This window comes from Staurois parvus, unplaced genomic scaffold (assembly GCF_062004578.1).
Source record: "Staurois parvus isolate SC_StPar_1 unplaced genomic scaffold, SC_StPar_1.0 ptg000525l, whole genome shotgun sequence".
Classification (NCBI taxonomy): Eukaryota; Metazoa; Chordata; class Amphibia; order Anura; family Ranidae; genus Staurois; species Staurois parvus.
In genome coordinates, this window is record NW_028318321.1 from 1,959,113 (window position 1) to 1,978,902 (window position 19,790).

Sequence of the window (19,790 nt, forward strand, 5' to 3'; positions counted from 1 at the left end):
CCTGTGTCATGTTTAATTTTTTGTCTGGGTCCCGTCAGGGAAATGTAAAACAGCAATAAAAACTTGACAGAAATGCTAACCCTTCCCCATTCTACTTTTAAAAAAAGTGCTTTATTGCACTGTTGGCAATATCCTCTCATGTTCTGTCCCAACAAGACGTCAGGTTGATTCTCCCCAAAGAGAAGTATATAAGGATATGTATGATATACTGTATGTTATATTAAAGTGTAAATGATGTCAATATCTCCCTACATAGCCACCTACTCAAAAGTGCTTAAAGAAGATTCAGAGGCTACGAGTGTACATGTCCATATACGCTGTGTCCTCACATTCTCTTTCTGCAAAGCGATGTAGGAGGAAAGAACGCCCACTTGTATGATGTAAGCTGCAAAGTGACGTGAACTGTTATTATTAGCAGGAAGATGACATATAAACTGCACTTTGGCCCATTATAAAAAACTGGAAAATAGTACATATCAGTGGTCGCAACAATACAGATAGAAGGACGATATAAAGACATTTTCACAGTAAGAATAATTGTTTTTCAAAAACAAAAGGTGTTTTACTTTTGGTAAATAATGGTCTTTATTAATACTAAATGTCAGCACTCTGACTCTAGATGTTTGATTATCTTTGCTGTGGTTAAAACAAGAACTACTTCCTTTAATAAGAATAAAAACATCATATCCTTTATAATGTGGTGTCTTTTCATTCTGTAATCTGAAATGTTAAAATGTTCCCAGGAGCCCAATGGATGAAAAATATGAGGCAGGATTCAGCAATGTCTCCCATACAATATTACAGGAAGATGAGTCTTTTCTCAATGCTGCGATGATGCTTTTACTGGATCATTGACTGGCACTGAGCCAAACTCTCAGTTGGGGTCCCCCAGGTTATGACTTTGGTCATGATTTCTCCCACTGCTCCAATACAGGAATCCATTTTTGGACCACTAAGATCAGGACAGTTAGTGGCTGCAGTATGATATCAGACGGCAGTGTAGTATTTTTCCATTGTGCTGACAATGTCACTGTTCTGTTCAAGTGCATCAATGACTCTCTGCAGTATGGCTTCATTTATGCAGGACCCAAAACCTTGTTGTATACAGTTCAAAATATGGAGGAAGTGACATCCCTTCTCTGCATCTACAATAAATAAAAAAGATAGCATTTATAGTTACAGGTGTGTAAAAATATGTGTAGGGAAGAAAGGAAGTGAAAGGTGTCGCAAGCAACTAGATTCTTTATTATTTTTATATTTTATGTACATATGCATATTGCATGTTTTACATATTACTATTCGTTCCTATGTAATGTATGCCTAGCTGGAAATCACATCAAGGATGCAGCAAGCAGGACTTTTTTCGATGGACTGCACCTCCAGTCCACCTACAATGCATAAAGCTTTATTCTCCAATGCAAATAAAGGTTCTCATTTATCCAGGTCATTCAATTTGTTCTGCAATCTTGAAAACATTTCACCACTCATCTATGAAATTTCCTCAGCTAAAATAAAAGGGGTAAATCCATCACCTTAATCCATTCACCATGGAATGTGTCAAGGCAGATATTGATTGTCCAAGGACGTGATGGGAGTTGGGAAAGTTTGTAAAGAACAGAGTGGTTTCATAAATCAGGCCTCCCATCATGTTCTTGGATAGTCGAATGTGACTAATTACTATTCTCAGAACTGCAAAGAAAAAGATAGCTAAAATCTGACTACGATATTGTGTTACTGTGTTGTGCTTAATAATCAGATTTCAGTTTCTCTTTAGCTTACAGTAGAATATGACAGAGCTCTAAAGTAATTAGCGGTTATTGACAATACCAGATATATTTATCCTCTACATTTTCAACCATCCAAATAACTGTAGTGCATAAACTGTATAACTGTGCAACTGGGGATATCAAACCGGTGACTGATATTGCCTCATTCCAAAGAACTGGATTGTGTGGCATTTGCTTCCGCAAAATTTTACTGAATCTAATAGGATAAATATATGCTTCTTAGGAAAAAATTACATTTCAATCTTCCTCTCTCTTTTTACAACATCCTAATTAGCTTTACTATTGTGTGAAACTCTACATGTAGAATCATTGAACACATAATCAAAATATGTTTTCAATAATTAGCATTTAAAGGTAATCATACATTATGTTTTTTATTACTCCTCTTGATTGTAAGTCAAAACAAGAAAGTGTATTTTTTAATAGAAGATAGAAGGATAAAAACACTGTAAGCTTAGTTTTTGCTGCCTGTTTCTCACTCAAGAGATTTCATGTCTGGAAGAACATGAAATCTCTTGAGAACTGAGAATTAAAGAGTAACTCCATTTTTGCTGAGAAAAAAAAAAACAATCCCCTCTGGATAGTCAATATTCATTGCCGGGTTTTAGCAATATTGGTTGCAGATTCCAAATTGTTTCTACTCTAAAGAAAAAAATGTTTGATTATGTGATTCTGAATGTTATGACGTTTTCATTATAATTCAGCTGATGCATTGATTCCTTTTTTTTTTTTTAAAGAATATTTATTGGGTTTTCACAAAAGAAAAAACAGGATAGGGTGGCGAATAGACAAAATACATGTACATGACATCTTAACAACTTAGGAAGATTATATCAAATTATCTTTTGATCACAAAATATAAATAAATATGCCCGTTGCTTAATAAACTTTGTACGTCATCAGATTGGAAGATTTCCGCACCTGAGCAGGTAGGGAGGTATAAATGTAAAAGTGGTTAGAAGAAAGCAAATGTAGGGGCAAAGATAAGTCATTAATAGTTATAATCGAAAGTTTAGAAAGAGAAGGTGAGGTTGCAGCATGAATGATCAGATTCTAATGCTGGGAACATAGGAAGATCATAGATGTCGCCAGGATATCTGCCACCAACCTACCGATAAAAAAAAGGATAAGTGTAGATATGTGATAGACATAATCGGGGGCTGAATAAGAATATAGGGAAAGCAATGGGTGTATAGAGGGAAAGGTGTTGGAAAGTGGGAAGAAAAGAGTAGGGGATTATGGAAATAGGGCTATCAATCGAACCAAAGGATTGATGAAAGCAGAAGGGGGAGGGCAGATGAAAAAGCCTAATTTTACGTTAGGAATGATGAAATATAGAAGAAGGGGAAGGAGAGAATGAGGGGAGGAGAGGGGAGCCAAGAGGTGAGAACAAATGTTACCCGGGGCCCCCGATGATCTGGAAAGGGGTGTAGGACAGGTGGTGCAGAGGATATGTGAGGTATGGGTGAGTGTTGAGAAAGAGTACTGGATTGACTGGAAGCAAGAAAAAAAAAAAAGAAAAGAAAGAAGAAGTGATATAGGGGATGGAAGTCAGATTTTGGTGGTTCTGGAATCCACTAGGGGCGGTGGAGGTGGAATGTCGAGCTCTAGATGTCCGTGTAGACCTATAGTGTGTAGAGATTAAAGGTTCAGTTTGCCCCGTGCTTGTAGTCATAGCGACAGATCCGATCTCAGATAGAGACAAATTGAGTATTATTGAAAGAAAAGAAAAGGAAGCAGATAGAGATGAAAAGTTGCAGATCAACCTCATATCAACATGACAGTATACCAATAATATAATATAAAAAAAAAAAACAGGGAAAAGTATCGTTCAGGTTACTGTATGACAGGCTCCAATGCTACATATCCTAAATGGGGTTTTAAGTAACGACTTAACACGCTGGAATTCTGAAGAAAAAATGTTTGCTCTTGTACAGAAAAAGATCCTGAGATGTAGGACTTCCATTTTCGTAGATATTGCACTTGTGGTTTCTGAAGGTTGATGTTTGAGAAGGGGATGAATTTGTAACTGCATCGTCCATGTAACCGAAGAGAAGAAGTAGTGGGTCAAGAGTCAACTGGGAGGTGGTAATAAAATTAACAAAGTTGATAACTTGCTTCCAGAAGGTAGATATAGCAGGGCAGATCCAAAGTCTATGACGTAGTGAAGGTTTGTAGCTACCGCACAGAGGGCATGTGGACAGAGCTGGGTCAGTTCTTGAGTAGAAGCAGGGCACATAGGCTCGGTGTAGGATTTTCAGCTGTTGTTCACGCCAAAATTCGTTTAGGTTAAAGGCACATGTGGTGTTGAATCCTGATATTAGTTGGTCAGCTGAGAATGTATTATCAAAGTCTTTGATCCAGGATTTCACAGAGTTGGATGAATCCAGTGGTTTTGTGTATAAAAGATTTAGGGGTCTGTATATTTTTGAAATTTTATAGTTGCTGGAGTTTGCCAGAATATCAATTATAGTCGCACAAAACCTAGTGGATTTGAGTGGTGCGACAGTGTCTACGAAGTTTCTTACTTGTAGAACAAAATGATGAGAGGGTAAGTTGTAGGTTTGTAGGATATGATGAAGAGGCTTTGGGGAACCTATAGAGGTGTCATAGAGATGTTGTACCATAACTAAATTATGTGGGAACCACAGTTCATAGGCTGCATGAGAATGTGGAGGAGTAAAAGAGGGATTGTGATGGATAGGTAGAAAGTGAAAGAGCCACGGAGAGACCCCCAACTTGCGTCTGACTTCTCGCCAGGTGTTGCAAATGAGCGAATTGTGTTTTAGATGTGGTGGGAGAGAATTAATATTTGAATGTAGAAGGGCCATGAGATCCTACGGAGATGCTATAGCAGACTCAATGAGATAGTTGGAGTACTTGGAGGAGTGGGTCAGCCAGTCCAAACAGATACGAAGCAGGCAAGAAACCTCCCTCACTACATTGAAGAAATAATTTGGCAAGTACTATGCGTGGGCGTTATTTTGGAAATTGCTCAGTTTAACTTTGTTATGTTGCTGCGTTTCAGGAGTAGGGGTATAGTCTGGAGTGGATTGAGAAGTTTCGGTAAGCTTACCATCTTGAACAGATGTGATCTGCCCAAGAGTGGGAGCGGTAGGTCCTTCCACATCTCCAATTCCCCCATAATTTTGTTAATCGTGGGTGTGAAATTAAGCGTGTATAGAGATGACGCTAGTTTCCCTATCTTTATGTATAAAAAGAGGGGGAGGTGCAGCGCTATGTAACCTAGCAGACAATAATGAAATTCAAAATCAAACACACATAATAAACAGTGACTGTGTGCTAATAAAATAAAGCCACTGGATGGTGGCTATGAAGTGAAGGAAGTGCAAAATTAATAAAAGAGTCCAATGGAAGGGTGCTCTTAAGATCCAAGATGATCCTCAGACGTTCAATATTTGGAACTGCCAGGTGATAAGAAATGTAAAGATTGTGCACTCACCAGATACGCAATCTTTATGCGCATTTGTATATAATATCACTGGACCTCCCGTGTCATCAAACTGGTCTGGTCAGATCTGGTCAGCATGACTTTCACTGCCTGGTACTCGGATGGATGCGGCTGCTCTGTAGATCTGGCTAGTTCTCACCAGGACTCAAATAAACAGAGAGGGCCAAATCCAATGAAACAAAAATTGTACTGACCCAGATGGTGCCGGCGGCGTGGCATCCGACCTACTGTAGCTTTTTCCCTATCTTTATACCTAGGTATGTGATGTTGTTAGTTGCTATTTTAAATATCGAGTTTTGAGACCACACAGGGGGGCGGGCTTGGAACAATGGCAGAGCTTCACTCTTAAAAAAATGTATGTGAAGGCCTGAACAGAGGCGGAAATCTGAAAAGACTCTTGAATGTATGGCAAGTCGAGGGATGGATTTGAAGTGAAATGTCATCCACGAACAAAAAGATTTGCAATTCTTGTTGACCTATCGTAATTCCATGAAGGTCAGAATGGAACAGTAAAAAGCGTGCTAGGGGTTCCAGGGCCAGGTTGAACAGTAAGGGAGATAATGGGCAACCCTGTCTAGTGCCCTTTTGAAGATGGATGGGGTTGGATATGTGACCTGCCGCAAAGACATGGCTCTAATCAGGTGCATGAAAGGGCCCTCGAATCCAAATTTCTGTAATGTTACAAAGAGCCAATCAAAATTGACATTGTCGAAGGCCTTTCAGCGTCTAGTGAGATAATTGCAGCATCATGGGGTGCACCAGTTGCTGCTTGGTTCAGAACTGAAATTACCTTACGGATGTTAGATGCGGCCGAGCGGCCCTGTACAAAGCCCGCTTGTGACGGGGTGTATGAGAGCGGGTAGTATAGCTGCTAATCGAGAGGCTATGATTTTTGATAAAAGTTTTGCATCCAGGTTCAGGAGAGATATTGGCCTATATGATCCAGGATCTGTCGGATCTTTATCTTTTTTGGCTATCAATTTGATGTGCGCTTGCAGTCCGGTAGGGAGGTATTCTCCTCCCTCCTGAATTGTCTGGAATACTGTCTGTAGGGTAGGGGAAAGGGTGTCAGCCATGAGTTTATAAAATTCGGCTGTGTAGCCGGCAGGTCCAGGGGCTTTACCGTTTGCAAGAGATTTGATGGCTAGCACAATGTCTGATTGGGATATTGGAGCATTCAGGGATTGTAGCGCGGTTAGATCTATGTGGGGTACAGAGATAAGGTCTAAAAAGAAGGTGGCCCGGGTAATGTCTATAGGATCAGAGTCATACAACTTCTGGAAGAAATTTTCTAAAATGGCTAAAATTTCACTCGATTCACTCTTCACTGTTCCCTGGGGGTCTTTCAAAGACATAAAGAGGGTGGGTATAAAAGGTTTTTTACATAATCTTGCTAACAGTTTACCGGGTTTGTTGCCAAATTTGTGAAAATGTAGGTCGGTGTGCGATTGGTATAGTGTCTCTTGAGCTGCTGCCCATGTGTCAAATTGTCATTTAGCGTCAGTCCAAGCTTTCCTATTTTCGTGTGAGTTATGATTCGCTAAGTCTGATTGCGTCTGCCTTAGAAGATGACTTGCCTCTGTATATTTTCTGAGAATGTTTCTTTTGTAAGTGGAGGTGAAAGCGATGATCCTACCGCAAAGCACCGCCTTGCCTGTTTCCCAAAAAAAAGGTTTGGGTTTGAGTGATGGGCTGCGTTTGTTTCGCAGAATTCCGACCAGGTATTATGGAGGGCCTGGAATAAATCCTGGTTATTTGCCAAAAAAGAAGAGAAACGCCATGTCGGTGGGTGTTGGTTGGGTAGTGAGTTGTGCAGAGTTAGAGAAATCGGGGAGTGGTCAGAAATTACAATGTCATGTACGGTGGAGTCCGTGATTTTTTGCAGTAGAGTGGGATTAGAAAAAAGGTAATCAATTCTGGATAAAGTATTGTGTACAGGAGAGAAAAAGGTGAAATCCCTCCCTTCAGGATGTGCCAGATGCCAAACGTCCGTGAGTTGTAGGGCTTGGGCAAAATCATTAAATGTTGTGTGTGATGAGGGTTGAGTGGTAGGGGGTATATGAGTTAGATTTATTGATTTTGTTCTATCCTCCTGTGTGTTCATACATGAGTTGAAGTCTCCTCCCAGAACAAGGGGGAGATGCATGTAATTCGAGATTTTAGGGGATAGCTTCTGAAAAAATTGCTTGGACGAGGAATTTGGGGCATAAGTATTAATCAAAGCCAGGGATGGGGAGCCTAATTTAATATGTACAGCGATATAATGTCCTTCGTCATCTATTTCTATCGAAACAATGTCAGGAGAGAGTCGTTTATGAATGAGAATAAGTACTCCTGCTTTATGACTGACCGAGGGTAAGCCCAAAACTAGACCCACCCATAGTTTTTTCATGCGTGCAAAATCGGTTTGGGTTAAGTGTGTTTCCTGGAGAAACGCTATGTCTGCTTTTAGGCGCTTAAGATGCCAAAGAATGGCCATACATTTATGCAGCAATCTCAGGCCCTTGACATTCCATATTATGCGTGTCATGTTAGCGTAGTTAAGGGGTTGGTTGTATGTGGTCTGAGTCTATTCCAATACAATGTAGGTTTAATGAAAGCCTCACCATTATCCAGACGTTTCTGGTGTAGTGCATGGGGCTGAGATGTTGTGGGGTCTCCAGGTAGATAGAGGGGAGAGATTAGAGAAGGGGGGGTGTAGAAGAGAGCAGAGATGTATAGGCGACCCCACAGGGGTCCATGTAGTAAGCAAAAATAACAATAAACTTCAAAAGTATTTTGGACTTCACATAATTCTGCATGGTACCTCCAAACTTTGACCAGCATAACCGGGGATGAAAGGGTTTGAAACCTGCAACAAGGGATTGTTTATCTATAAACAATGAGTGAGATGGACCCCATGATCGATATGATCTAGCCATAATGGACAGGGTCAGCAATCCCTAGTATTGGCAGCAGCACATTGGTCAAAGCCAGATACTGCATATAATGAGTACACTAAAAGCACAGCAATAACTGGGAGCCAGAGGCCCTAGATGAACTGGTAGATTTTGTAACATAACAGCAGATAGAAATTGTCAAAGTATTGAAAGAGCAATAACGCGGATCACTATCTGTAAGTAAACAGGCAAAACGAGTGGAAAGAGTCACTTGTATTGTGGAACTAATCACCAATGTGTGGTGAGATAGTTGAAAATACTGAAGAGCCAAATGCGGGTTGAGAGTTTCGTCAGGGTGGTCTTAGTTTGGCGGAATTAAAGTTAACGCGTTGCTTCTTAGGTTGGTCTTTTCGCGGGCTGTGCTGGTCTCTTGGGCCTGGGCCTCGGGGGGCATGGTGTGAGTTGAGAGGGCCCGCACTATCCGGTAGAGTGGTTTGCAGATACTGGAGGGCTTCCTCTGGGTGAATAAAGTATTCAGCATCCCCTGTAGACAACGTGAAGCGGAGTGTAGCAGGGTATGTGAGGGTGAATTTGATCCCTTTTTGGTATAGTGTAACGCATATTTGCTGGAACTCTTTGCGTTTGAGGGAGTCTTCCTGAGAGTAATCGGCAAACAGTAGAAACTTGTGCCCCTCTATTTGCAAAGAGCGTGAGTTGCGAAATGAATTCAGGATAGCAACGCGGTCAGCGTTGTTAAGGTATCTGACTATTACAGAGCGTGGCGTACGTCTATTGTTTGAAAGTGCCCCAAGACGGTGTGCCCTTTCAACCTGACAAAGTGACGGTATGCGCGTGGAACAAATGTCAGACAGCGAACCTGCGTTGTATGATTCTGGGAGGTCTATGACGCGCAGATTGTTCCTGCGCGAGCGGTTTTCTAGGTCGTCAAGTTTTTCCAGAATTGATTGCTGCGTACGCTTAGAGTGCGAAACGCCGGCCCACATGGTTTTAAATTCGTCCTTTATATCATACGGCGATGAGGAAAGTTGCAGTGTCTGCATCCCTTTAGAAGTGATTATCCCTTTCAGAGTATCTTACCAAAAATGATATTTTTATTGCAGAGGATACCTAAAATCTGACTTTATGCAGACTTCTGGGAAAATCATTTAGCAAATCACACAAGCAAGAAATTACATTTCTGGAGACATTCTGCATACCAGCTGTGTACAGAAGACCTCCAGGTTGCCATATTGATTTAGAATTTACCAAAAATTACACCACTGCAAATTTAAAAGGAAATTTAATTTTTAAAATAATTCAATTACAATATAGCTTGTGTTGCAATTGTATATTGTATATTCTATTTGTTATTTGCTATTTCTTTTCCCACCAAAGCTGAATTGCCCTTTAAGTTGGCCATACGCATATCAAGGTTTCCATTGATTCCCCAATCCATGCTAAACAGTTTGGATGCACAAATTGCTCTGTGGCAGCTATTGTATTCTGACAGCGAGCACCCACTGCTGTCAGAATACCTGAAAAAAAATGTAGCTGATTGACTGACTTTTTTTCCACCCAGCTCCTCTGATTTCTCAACCCAACTTTGTTGAACCAGGTGGTGTTGGCAAGGCTATTCACAGCTCCAAATTTGAGCCATGCATGGCCAGCTTAAATCTCTACAAACTATGCTTTAAGGTCCCTTTCAAAAGGGAAGACTGATCAGGTCTGCCTATTTAGACAGACCCGATCAGACCCTTCATTCTCCACTATGGAGCAGCGGATGTAAACGGACTTGTGTCTATTTACACCCACCTACATCCAATCCGATCCACTAAAAAGAGATGGATGGGAATCCATTCCCCATATGTCGAGTAGAATGGATCAGATGGCAGTCAGGAGTAAACAGGCAGAGTCCATTTACATCTGACTGCCAATAACAAACAGCGGGCTGTGTCTGTATCCGCTCTGCTTATGCTGGGCAGACATGGACCATCCATCCGCTCGGTGGGGTTCAGTGGCCAGATTCCCCACTAAGCAAGTGGACTCCAGGCGGAGTCTGCTCCGTGTGGACGGAGCCTTAGACAGGTGTCCCTGGAACAGGTCACTTTTACCCTTGCCTCTTGTTTAGTGACAACTGTAAATTTTGGATTTCCCATCACTGTCTATTTTTGTGAACAATGTTATTCAGGACAAATGAAGAAGGTGAATCTATCCAGCAGAGCCACAAACCGCAATAAACAGCAGACAGTGGTTCTAATCCCTCCAAACACTATCCAATAAAGAAACAAAAATGGCTATACACTTGAAGTGTAAAAAAGGTGAAAGTGAAAAAAAAAAGTGTTAACTAGAGTGGTGGGATGGCAGATTGGTCTGTAGGTATAATTACCACTGTAGATGTGTTTTATTTTATGTTGACATACTTGTAGCCCATAGGTGTCTGCAGCAGCTACACAGATTTACCAGCTCATTCCAACAATACCGTACAAGCCCTTATGATGCCTGGCAACCAGGCGTCAGTCAAACCTAATAAAGTGCTTATACACCCTTGCGCCTGTTTCATGTGCGTGCCTCTCATTGCTGAATATATATAGAAGCAACTTGTGATGATAACTCTTGTGAGTAACTTCATTCTGACAACAGGAGAATGTCTGGATTCTGTGGGGAAATAGACGGTCTCATTTGTATCCTCCAGTATCTGATATGAACAGTGATGTATGTACAGTAATTCCCACCACTGTGTGTACAGTCTTTAGGTTTTTATGATTCATCCTATGTTTCAGGCAGCTGGTCACATATTCAAGCCTCATCCCAATACAGCTGGAGTCTGGAGGTCATTTTGCTTACGCGAATGTCTTTGAGCAGCTTTGCCTGCCAAGGATCAGATTGGAGCATTGGTTTCGTTGTGGGGTTAAGGTCTCATGTATATGGATGTTTGAGGCTCTATTGTAAAATCTCAGCATTTTCTGTGCACAGAAAAAAAGAACATTTTGAGACTCTAGCATAGAATTCTGGACTATTTTCCCTGTCTGGGCAGCCGCAGTTGACGTGTACAGCCATCCACAGAAGTGAATGGCTGTACGTTGCCATACTCTAGTATACCCTGATGCTTTTGTGCATTGGTATAAACAAGTGCATGTTCATGATGTATTCGCCAAATGCAGAATTTCCACATTCAGAGGATAAATTGTGGCAGCACAGTGGCTAAATGGTTAGCACTTCTGCCTGGCAGTACTAGGGTCATTGGTTCGAATCCCAGCCACGGCACCTCCTGCCTGGAGTTGGCATGTTCTCTCTGTGCCTGCATGGGTTTCTTTCCACATGCCAAAGACATGCTGGTAGGTTAATTGGATCCTGTCTAAATTGGCCCTAGTATGTGTATGTATGAATGTAAGTTATATATATAATTTTCAGATATAGAGAGCATAGAGAAGCATTTTTTTTAATTCAAGCCATGGAAGAGGTCCTTTTTTACCCCAAAATATATTATCTCATATTAAGCATCCTATATAAACATGTATACTGATTCATGGGCAGCACAGTGGCTAAATGGTTAGCACTTCCGCCTGGCAGTACTAGGGTCGTTGGTTCGAATCCCAGCCACGGCACCTCCTGCCTTGAGTTTGCATGTTTTCCCTGTGCCTGCGTGGGTTTCCTCTGGGTATTCCGGTTTCCTCCCACATTCCAAAGACATGCTGGTAGGTTAATTGGATCCTGTCTAAATTGGCCCTTGTATAAGAATGTGAGTTAGGGATCTTAGATTGTACGCCCCTTGAGGGTTAGGGACTGATGTGAATGTATATTATATATGTAAAGTGCTGCGTAAATTGACGGCGCTATATAAGTACCTGAAATAAATTAATTAATTAATTGATTCATCAGTGCCTAAGTGGTTAGCATTTCTGCCTGGTAGCACTAAGGTTCGAATCCCAACCACGGCACCACCTGCCTGGAGTTTGCATGTTCTCCATGTGCCTACGTGGGTTTCCTCCCACACTCCAATGACATGCTGGTAGGTTAATTGGCTCCTGTCTAAATTGGCCGTAGTATGTGTATGTATGAATGTGAGTTTAGGACCTTAGATTGTAGTATTCCCCTTGAGGGTTAGGGACTGATGTGAATGTACAACATATATGTAAAGCGCTGCGTAAATTGACGGCGCTATATAAGTACAATAAATAAATAACAATAAATTATATGCACATACGTGTGTTTATACTAATGTACAAAAGCATTGGCATATGCCAAAGTACGGCTGCATTCACTTCTATGGCCAGCTGTATGCACCAACTGCAGTTCCCTGTACAGGGAGATATGTCAGAATTCTATAGTAGAGCCTCAAAATGTCTTTACAGCATCAAAAATAAGAAAAAAGGAATGCACCCCCTCTGCCCCCATTCCTAACCTTAATCTGACCCTAGCTCAACCCTTCCCTCACCCAAGCTCTAAAACCTCTTCCCTTATTCAACCTTTAACCTTCCCACCTGGATCATTAAAGAAACACTTCGAGTGATGTAACTCTCATACATTTACACAGTCATTAATTCTAGGCTCCCAAGACATGCCAAGAATGTACATTGGTCAGTGCATGAGTATTCTCAGATGAAAATTTCTAGAAGAGATGCAAAACCGGAGCTTGCAAAACCTGGTACAGCTCTGCAGACAAACCAATCAGCTTCCAGGTTTTCTTGCCAAAGCTTAATTGAACAAGCTGAAGTTAGAAGCTGATTGGTTTTCATGCACAGCTGCACCAGATTCTGAGTGTTCCAGTTTTAGTAAATCTCCCCATAGCGTCTCTTCTGCCATAAAAGCTTATCTATTGGCATTTTTTAAAAGTACACTTTAGTTCAACTTTAAGAATAAGAACTCTTTATAGATTAACCCTGTTAGAGAAAATATCTGTTTTATAGCTGTAGAAATAGTATTTCTGAGGTATCCATTACTCTGACCTAATACTGGAACACTGTAGCATCCTAGATTGTAAGCTCCAAGGATCAGGCCCTCCTATCCCTCTTGTATTGAACTGTATTGTTGCTGTATTGTCTCCCGTTATATTGTAAAGCGCTGAGCAAACTGTTGGCGCTATATAAATTCTGTATAATAATAATAATAATAATAATAAAGCATGGAAAAATTGTCTTACCTAGAAAGTTATTCAGTAAGTGCGAAAACACCACATGCAACAGAATTCTACCCATCCACATAAAAAAATAACATAAAGCAAATGCTCCCTCTGCTGTAGGCTTGTTGAAATGCTACTTTGTCTGTATGTTCTGTCTCATATTTTGGAACAGTTTGCCATGTGTTGCTTTTGTTATAAGTGCTTATGCCATGGTTAATCTTGATTAAACAAGAACTGAACTAGGAAGTCACACATGTTATCAGAATTCCAATTAAAAAGTTACCATTTTGAATAAAAATGTTTCAACACCTTGTTGGATTAAGAAAAGAATAATGGGAGGTCACAAATGTTGGTGTCATTTCCAAAAATTGTCCCTTAATACTATAGCACTAGCTACAATTGCAAGTTTATATATAAGCATTTTGAAGTCATTGTGAGATGCAACAGACATGGGAACTTTGTCATATGGTGACCTCTAGCGGTTAGTTTTGAGAAGTGACCTCATTAGACTTTTTTTTTCTTCACAGAACAATGTAAAAAGTTTAATATGTTTCTACAGTAAAAATGTAAGATCATATATTAATTTCCACATTGTATTTTAATTATTTGTAGAATATCCTATTAATCTGAACATTCTTGAAGCTTTGAAACATACTTTCTGACGATCCCCACAAATTCACTTCCTTGAATCCTGTGACACCTATTCATTATGCTTTTTGAGTAGGCACTGCTGTGCCACACATTTATCGGAGCCTGTCTTCTGAACTACAAAGAGGAAGAGCTTCAGGAGGCACAGTCAGTACAGGAATCAATGCTTGAAGGCAGCAAGGTACCATGTACAGCTGCAAGAAAAAGTATGTGAACCCCTTGGGATTACGTGGAGTTTTGCATGAATTGGGCATAAAATGTGCTCTGAACGTCATGTAAGTCACAACAATAGAAGAACACAGTCTTCTGAACATAATACTACACAAACATTAGATGTTGCCATGGTTTAATTGCACATAACATGTAAACATTCACAGTGCAGGGAGGAAAAAGTATGTGAGGCCCTAGCTTAATGACTTCTCCCAGAGCTAATTGGAGCCAGGAGTGAGCCAACCTTGACTCCAATCAGTGTGATGATATTGGATGTGTTGCTGACAGCTGTCCTGCCCTTAAAAAACACACACCTGTTTTGGGTTTACTGGTTTCAAGATGCACTGTCTGATGTGAACCATGCCTCGCAGAAAAGAGCTCTCAGAAGACCTACGATCAAGAATTGTTGACTTGCATGAAGCTGGAAAGGGTTACAAAAGTATCTCCAAAAGCCTTGATGTTCATGTGTCCACGGTAAGACAGACTGTCTACAAATGGAGAAAGTTTAGCACTGTTGCTACTCTCCCTTGGCGTGGTCGTCCTGTAAAAATGACTGCAAGAGCACAGCGCAGAATGCTGCATGAGGTAAAGAAGAATCCCAGAGTGTCAGCTAAAGACCTACAGAAATCTCTGGCACATGCTAACATTTTTGTTGACACATCTACAATAAGGAAAACATTAAACAAGAATGGAGTACGTGGGAGGACACCATGGAGGAAGCCATTGCTGTCCAAAAAGAATATTGCAGCACGTTTGAAGTTTGCAAAAGAGCACCTGGATGTTCCACAGCACTACTGGCAAAATATACTGTGGACAGATGAAACCAAGATTGAGTTGTTTGGGAAGAACACACAACACTATGTGTGGAGAAAAAAAGGCCCAGCACACCAACATCAAAACCTCATCCCCACTGTAAAACATGGCGGAGGGAGCATCATGGTTTGGGGCTGCTTTGCTGCCTCAGGGCCTGGACGGATTGTTGTCATTGATGGGAAAATGAATTCCAGAGTTTATCAAGACATTTTGCAGGAAAACGTACGACCATCTGTCTGCCAACTGAAGCTCCGCAGAGGATGGGTGATGCAACAGGACAATGACCCAAAGCATACAAGTAATTCAACAAAACAATGGCTGCAACAGCACAGAATACGCCTTCTGGAGTGGCCCAGTCAGAGTCCTGACCTCAACCCGATTGAAATGCTGTGGCATGACCTTAAGAGAGCGATTCACACCAGACATCCCAAGAATATTGCTACACTGAAACAGTTTTGTGAAGAGGAGTGGTCCAAAATGACTCCAGATCGTTGTGCAGGTCTGATCTACAACTACAGGAAACGTTTGGTTGAGGTTATTGCTACCAAAGGAGGGTCAACCAGTTATTAAGTCCAAAGGTTCACATACTTTTTCCTCCCTGCACTGTGAATGTTTACATGTTATGTGCAATTAAACCATGGCAACATCTAATGTTTGTGTAGTATTATGTTCAGCAGACTGTGTTCTTCTATTGTTGTGACTTAGATGACGTTCAGAGCACATTTTATGCCCAATTCATGCAAAACTCCACGTAATCCCAAGGGGTTCACATACTTTTTCTTGCAACTGTAGGTATATGTAGTCTTTAGAAATTGAAAGTAAACAGCATATGAGAAGCGTGCAGGGAATACAAGAAGTTGTGGAAAGATATGGGCAGCAGACAGGCCGCACTCAAAACATGAAGGTTCCATGCACACTGGCTTAAAAAAATGCCAGTGCCCTTGGCAGAGAAATAAAAACATAAATTTTGAGCATTTTTTTTGTACTACCGTTTAGGAGCGTTTGCATTTTTGAGAGCGATTTTCTGACAGAAAAAAATGCTAACCAGGAAGGGTTTTTTTTATTATGCCACTAAATGCTGAGCTTAAAATATGCCTCTGAACATACTAATGTGCATGGACACATACGATAATATTGAGCTGCTTCTACAGGCAAAACGCTAAACTCCTCTAGAAGCAGCAAGTTTTTATGCCCCTTCATGGACTTGAAGGAGACTTTTCAAGTAAGCGTATATTGAATTGTCAAATGTAACTATTCTTTGTATTATTATTACAGTACTTATGTTATAAAATGAATGTGTGCTGTCACCATAGAACTCCTTTATATGTACCAGCCATTTGTAAATTTATTTTTAGAAGCTTATACTGTTCAGGCAAATTATTTTTGCTACAGGTAACTGCAAATTACTCTGCAGTCTGTCTGTAAATACTGTATGTCCACAATATTACATTGAGGAAAAAGTGAGAACACACTTACGTCTTTGCCTACTGCAGTCCTGTTTAATAACATTCAAAGTTAATTTTTGTAATTCTTTGTCATGATCTGTTACCTGAAATGAATACAAAGGACAGTTAAAGCTCAGATACATAGGAAATACCATACAATTAAAGTATATACATCACCAAAACTTTGATTATAATCTTTACATACAGTAATGAAGAATATGAACTCTTGTCAAATTCCTTGTGCTGCGTCCCTGCTGCTCATCTTCTCTATTTGTCCCCATGACTATTGCATCTGGGACAGAAGGAGAGAAAATCCAGTATCCCAGAGTAAATGGTGGGTGGATCCTGTACTATATTTGTATTATTATATGGGCAGCGTCCTTCAATCTAACTGCAAAGGAAAAAAAAGACCTCCCAGCTATCTAATGGGGTAGATATAAGGGAATTTAAATGTGCCACATTGAGATACCATACATGAATAAAATGTCAGTCTCTAATGTGTAATTAAAACACCAAACAGACATACAAATATATTGTCCCAATATGGATCATATACAAAAGTGGACATAGGACCATACAGTATAGTGGACATAGGACCATACAGTATAAGTAATAATTTCCTGTGTGGTATATAGGATCAACACGTTTCATGAATGACTTGCTTCCTCAGGATCCACATCAGCAGATGAGCCATTCTGGAAAGAATAAGTATAACATACTATGAAAAATACATAACATAATCAAAAATATAATACATGCAAGTAACATGTTGCCCAAAATATATTACCAAATTCTAACAATATATTGGTAATATATTTTGGGCAACATGATACATACATGTATTATATTTTTGGTTATATTATGTATTTTTCATAGTATGTTATACTTAATATTTTTAGAATGGATCATCTGCTGTGTATGTAAAAGGTTTGGATCCTGAGGAAGCAAGTAATTTGTGAGATGCGTCAGTCCTATATGCGGCACAGGAAATCATTACATATACTGTATCGTCCTATGTCCACTTTAGCATACAATCCATATAGAGTTAATGCCTTTTTCTCTCTGGTGTTTTAATTGTACAATAAAGGCTGTGAAGTTTTATTAATGTATGGGATCTCTATGTGGCACATTTAAAGTCCCATATATCTACCCCCCACTAGATAGTTGGGAGGTGGTTTTTCTCCTTTGCGGAGAGAAATCCAATATTTTACAGAAGTCACCAAGCTAGGGGTAAATCTTTCCATGGGAACACCTGTCCCAGTGACAACAGTTTAAAAGGGGAATTCCCTCACTATGTGGAGATTTCCTCTATCTGTTGCATGTCCAGGATAGGAAATTAAATGAAATCTCCCCCCACCCCCACACCATGGGACAGAGATGGCCAAAAAATAAACTTATGGGGGTTTTAATTCTTCTCTACTTTATCCAAAACAAAACAAAGTTTGAGCTATACGTAAACATTAGGTCTCATGAACACTGGGCATTTAGCCCCGATGCATGAAATCCTAGTGCTTTGGTGCAGGTGGAAGTCACAGGCGCACTGTTCAGCCCTGCTGCCGCAAGTTCTATGGAAGGCTGACAGCAGCTTCAACTGGATGGTGCAGTAAGTACTAACATTTATAACATTATGTTCTGAGGGATGGATGTCCAGAATGCAAGCAGTCTGTGTTCTGGGCATTCATCCCTGGGCACATACTGCCTAAAATGTTAGTACCATTTTGTGCACCATCCAGCCGCAGCAGCTGTCAGCCTCCCGTAGAGTTTTACAGGCTGCTGGAAGCGGGGCAGGACGGTGTGCCTGTGCCTTCCACCCACATCAAAACACTGGGATCTCATGCATTGGGGCTAAACGTCCAGTGCGCATGAGGCCTAAGGTGAGTACAAATTTGATATGAAGCCAAGACCTTATCGTCATAGAGAACCTATATCAGTACATTTGTAAAGAAAACCTAAAATCACACAGACATATCTGAACAAACATGTATACATTCATTTATCAGGCTGAACAGATTTTGAAAAACAAAACAAGTACAATATAGTAACAGAATGGTTATACTTAAAAAAACAAAACAAAAAAACAATCAACATATTTAATAAAGACTGGCAGGAAGCCTAAATCTTTAGGTGGAAATAAAATCAAACAAGATGAAAGGAGTCTTTGCAAAATATGAGAAGTATTTGTTAACTAGTCTAAAGATAAACATCTAGAGGTACAAAACATTGCATTGTCTATGCTGTGCCTGAAAAAAAGAGCAGTCTTCCTGTAAACCACATCCTCTAAATTATTTTTCCTCATTTGCTGAAGCTTGTGTTTGCTTTCATACTTTACATTTAAAGTGTACGAATTCACATGATTTAAAGCTGGAATTCTCTGTGTAAATATAAAATACGTTTGCTATAGATAGGCAGATATTGCTACATGAATAACATGACACTATGATCCTTGTCTGATGGCAACAGTTGCAGTTATGGAACTTTTATTCCACATTCGAGGGAACGCTCTGTTCTCAGGCAGGGAGATTTTCTAATATTAAATTCAATAAAATGATAGGCATCCTAAGAATAAATGTAATTAAATGGCAGCTGTTAGTTGATAAAGAAAAACTTTTCCTGCAACATTCCACAGTATTTAGAAAGCCAAACAAGATGAACAGCCCTCGCTTTATCAATAATTGACTCCACCTAATTTCTTCATAGATAAAATAATCTACACAGTACAGCTTTTATGCAGAAGTACAGCCAAAGCTCGTTTGGCAGTATTCCTCCTGTCAATCCCAGGAGTGCAGTTCATTCTGCACTCCCGTGACACTTTTTCAGCTGACAGCTGGCTAAAGCCTGCTGTCAGCCGACATCACTCATCTTCTCCAGGCTTGGGAAAGATCCACCCAGATGCCTGGATCAGCAGCTGGCTCAGCCTCTCAGCACGCCAATGAGAGCCTGAGACAGCCACTCCTGCCCTCTCCACAGCCTAGCACTCTAGTGAGCACTGGGGGTGGGGGGCAGAGCAGACAGCAGTCACTGACAGCTCTCCGCTCAGAGCGGCAGGCCGAATGAGCAGTCAGTGGTGTCTGATCGCTCAGTTCTCAGCCTTAGAGCCGGCAGGGGACTAATGCAGCATGGGATTGATGCTGCATCCACCTAGTTAAGTATGGTTTTTCAAAATAAATATTCCCTACTTCCCTACTGATACTACACAATGTTCTCCAAATATAGTCCATGCACTGGTCATGTACACTACTCTGTGCACACTACACATCCCATAGTACATAGTCCTACTTGTGAATGTACTTTCCTACATACAGTAAGACCATGAATAGAGAATGTAGCCACCCGCCAACAGAAAACCAGATCACAGCAGTAATAAAAAGGAAATCCTGTGCGATTGGAATGGGCTGCATTTGAATAGGCTGCAAAATG

The 19,790-nt window shown here is 40.5% G+C and overlaps 1 protein-coding gene across 4 annotated transcripts in view; it reads right to left on the reverse strand.

Moving 5' to 3' along the window:
- Window positions 1–560: 560 nt before the first annotated feature.
- The window catches only part of STN1 (STN1 subunit of CST complex), a 75,286-nt gene continuing 56,056 nt past the window's right edge, over window positions 561–19,790 (reverse strand). For all 4 annotated transcript variants that reach the window (XM_089690267.1, XM_089690268.1, XM_089690269.1 and 1 more), the window contains 2 exons: window positions 16,405–16,477; window positions 561–1,145 (listed from right to left, as the gene is read on the reverse strand). In XM_089690267.1, coding sequence (XP_089546393.1) covers window positions 988–1,145; window positions 16,405–16,477 — 231 coding nt within the window. In that variant the 3' untranslated portion in view covers window positions 561–987. The remainder of the gene's footprint in view (window positions 1,146–16,404; window positions 16,478–19,790) is intronic.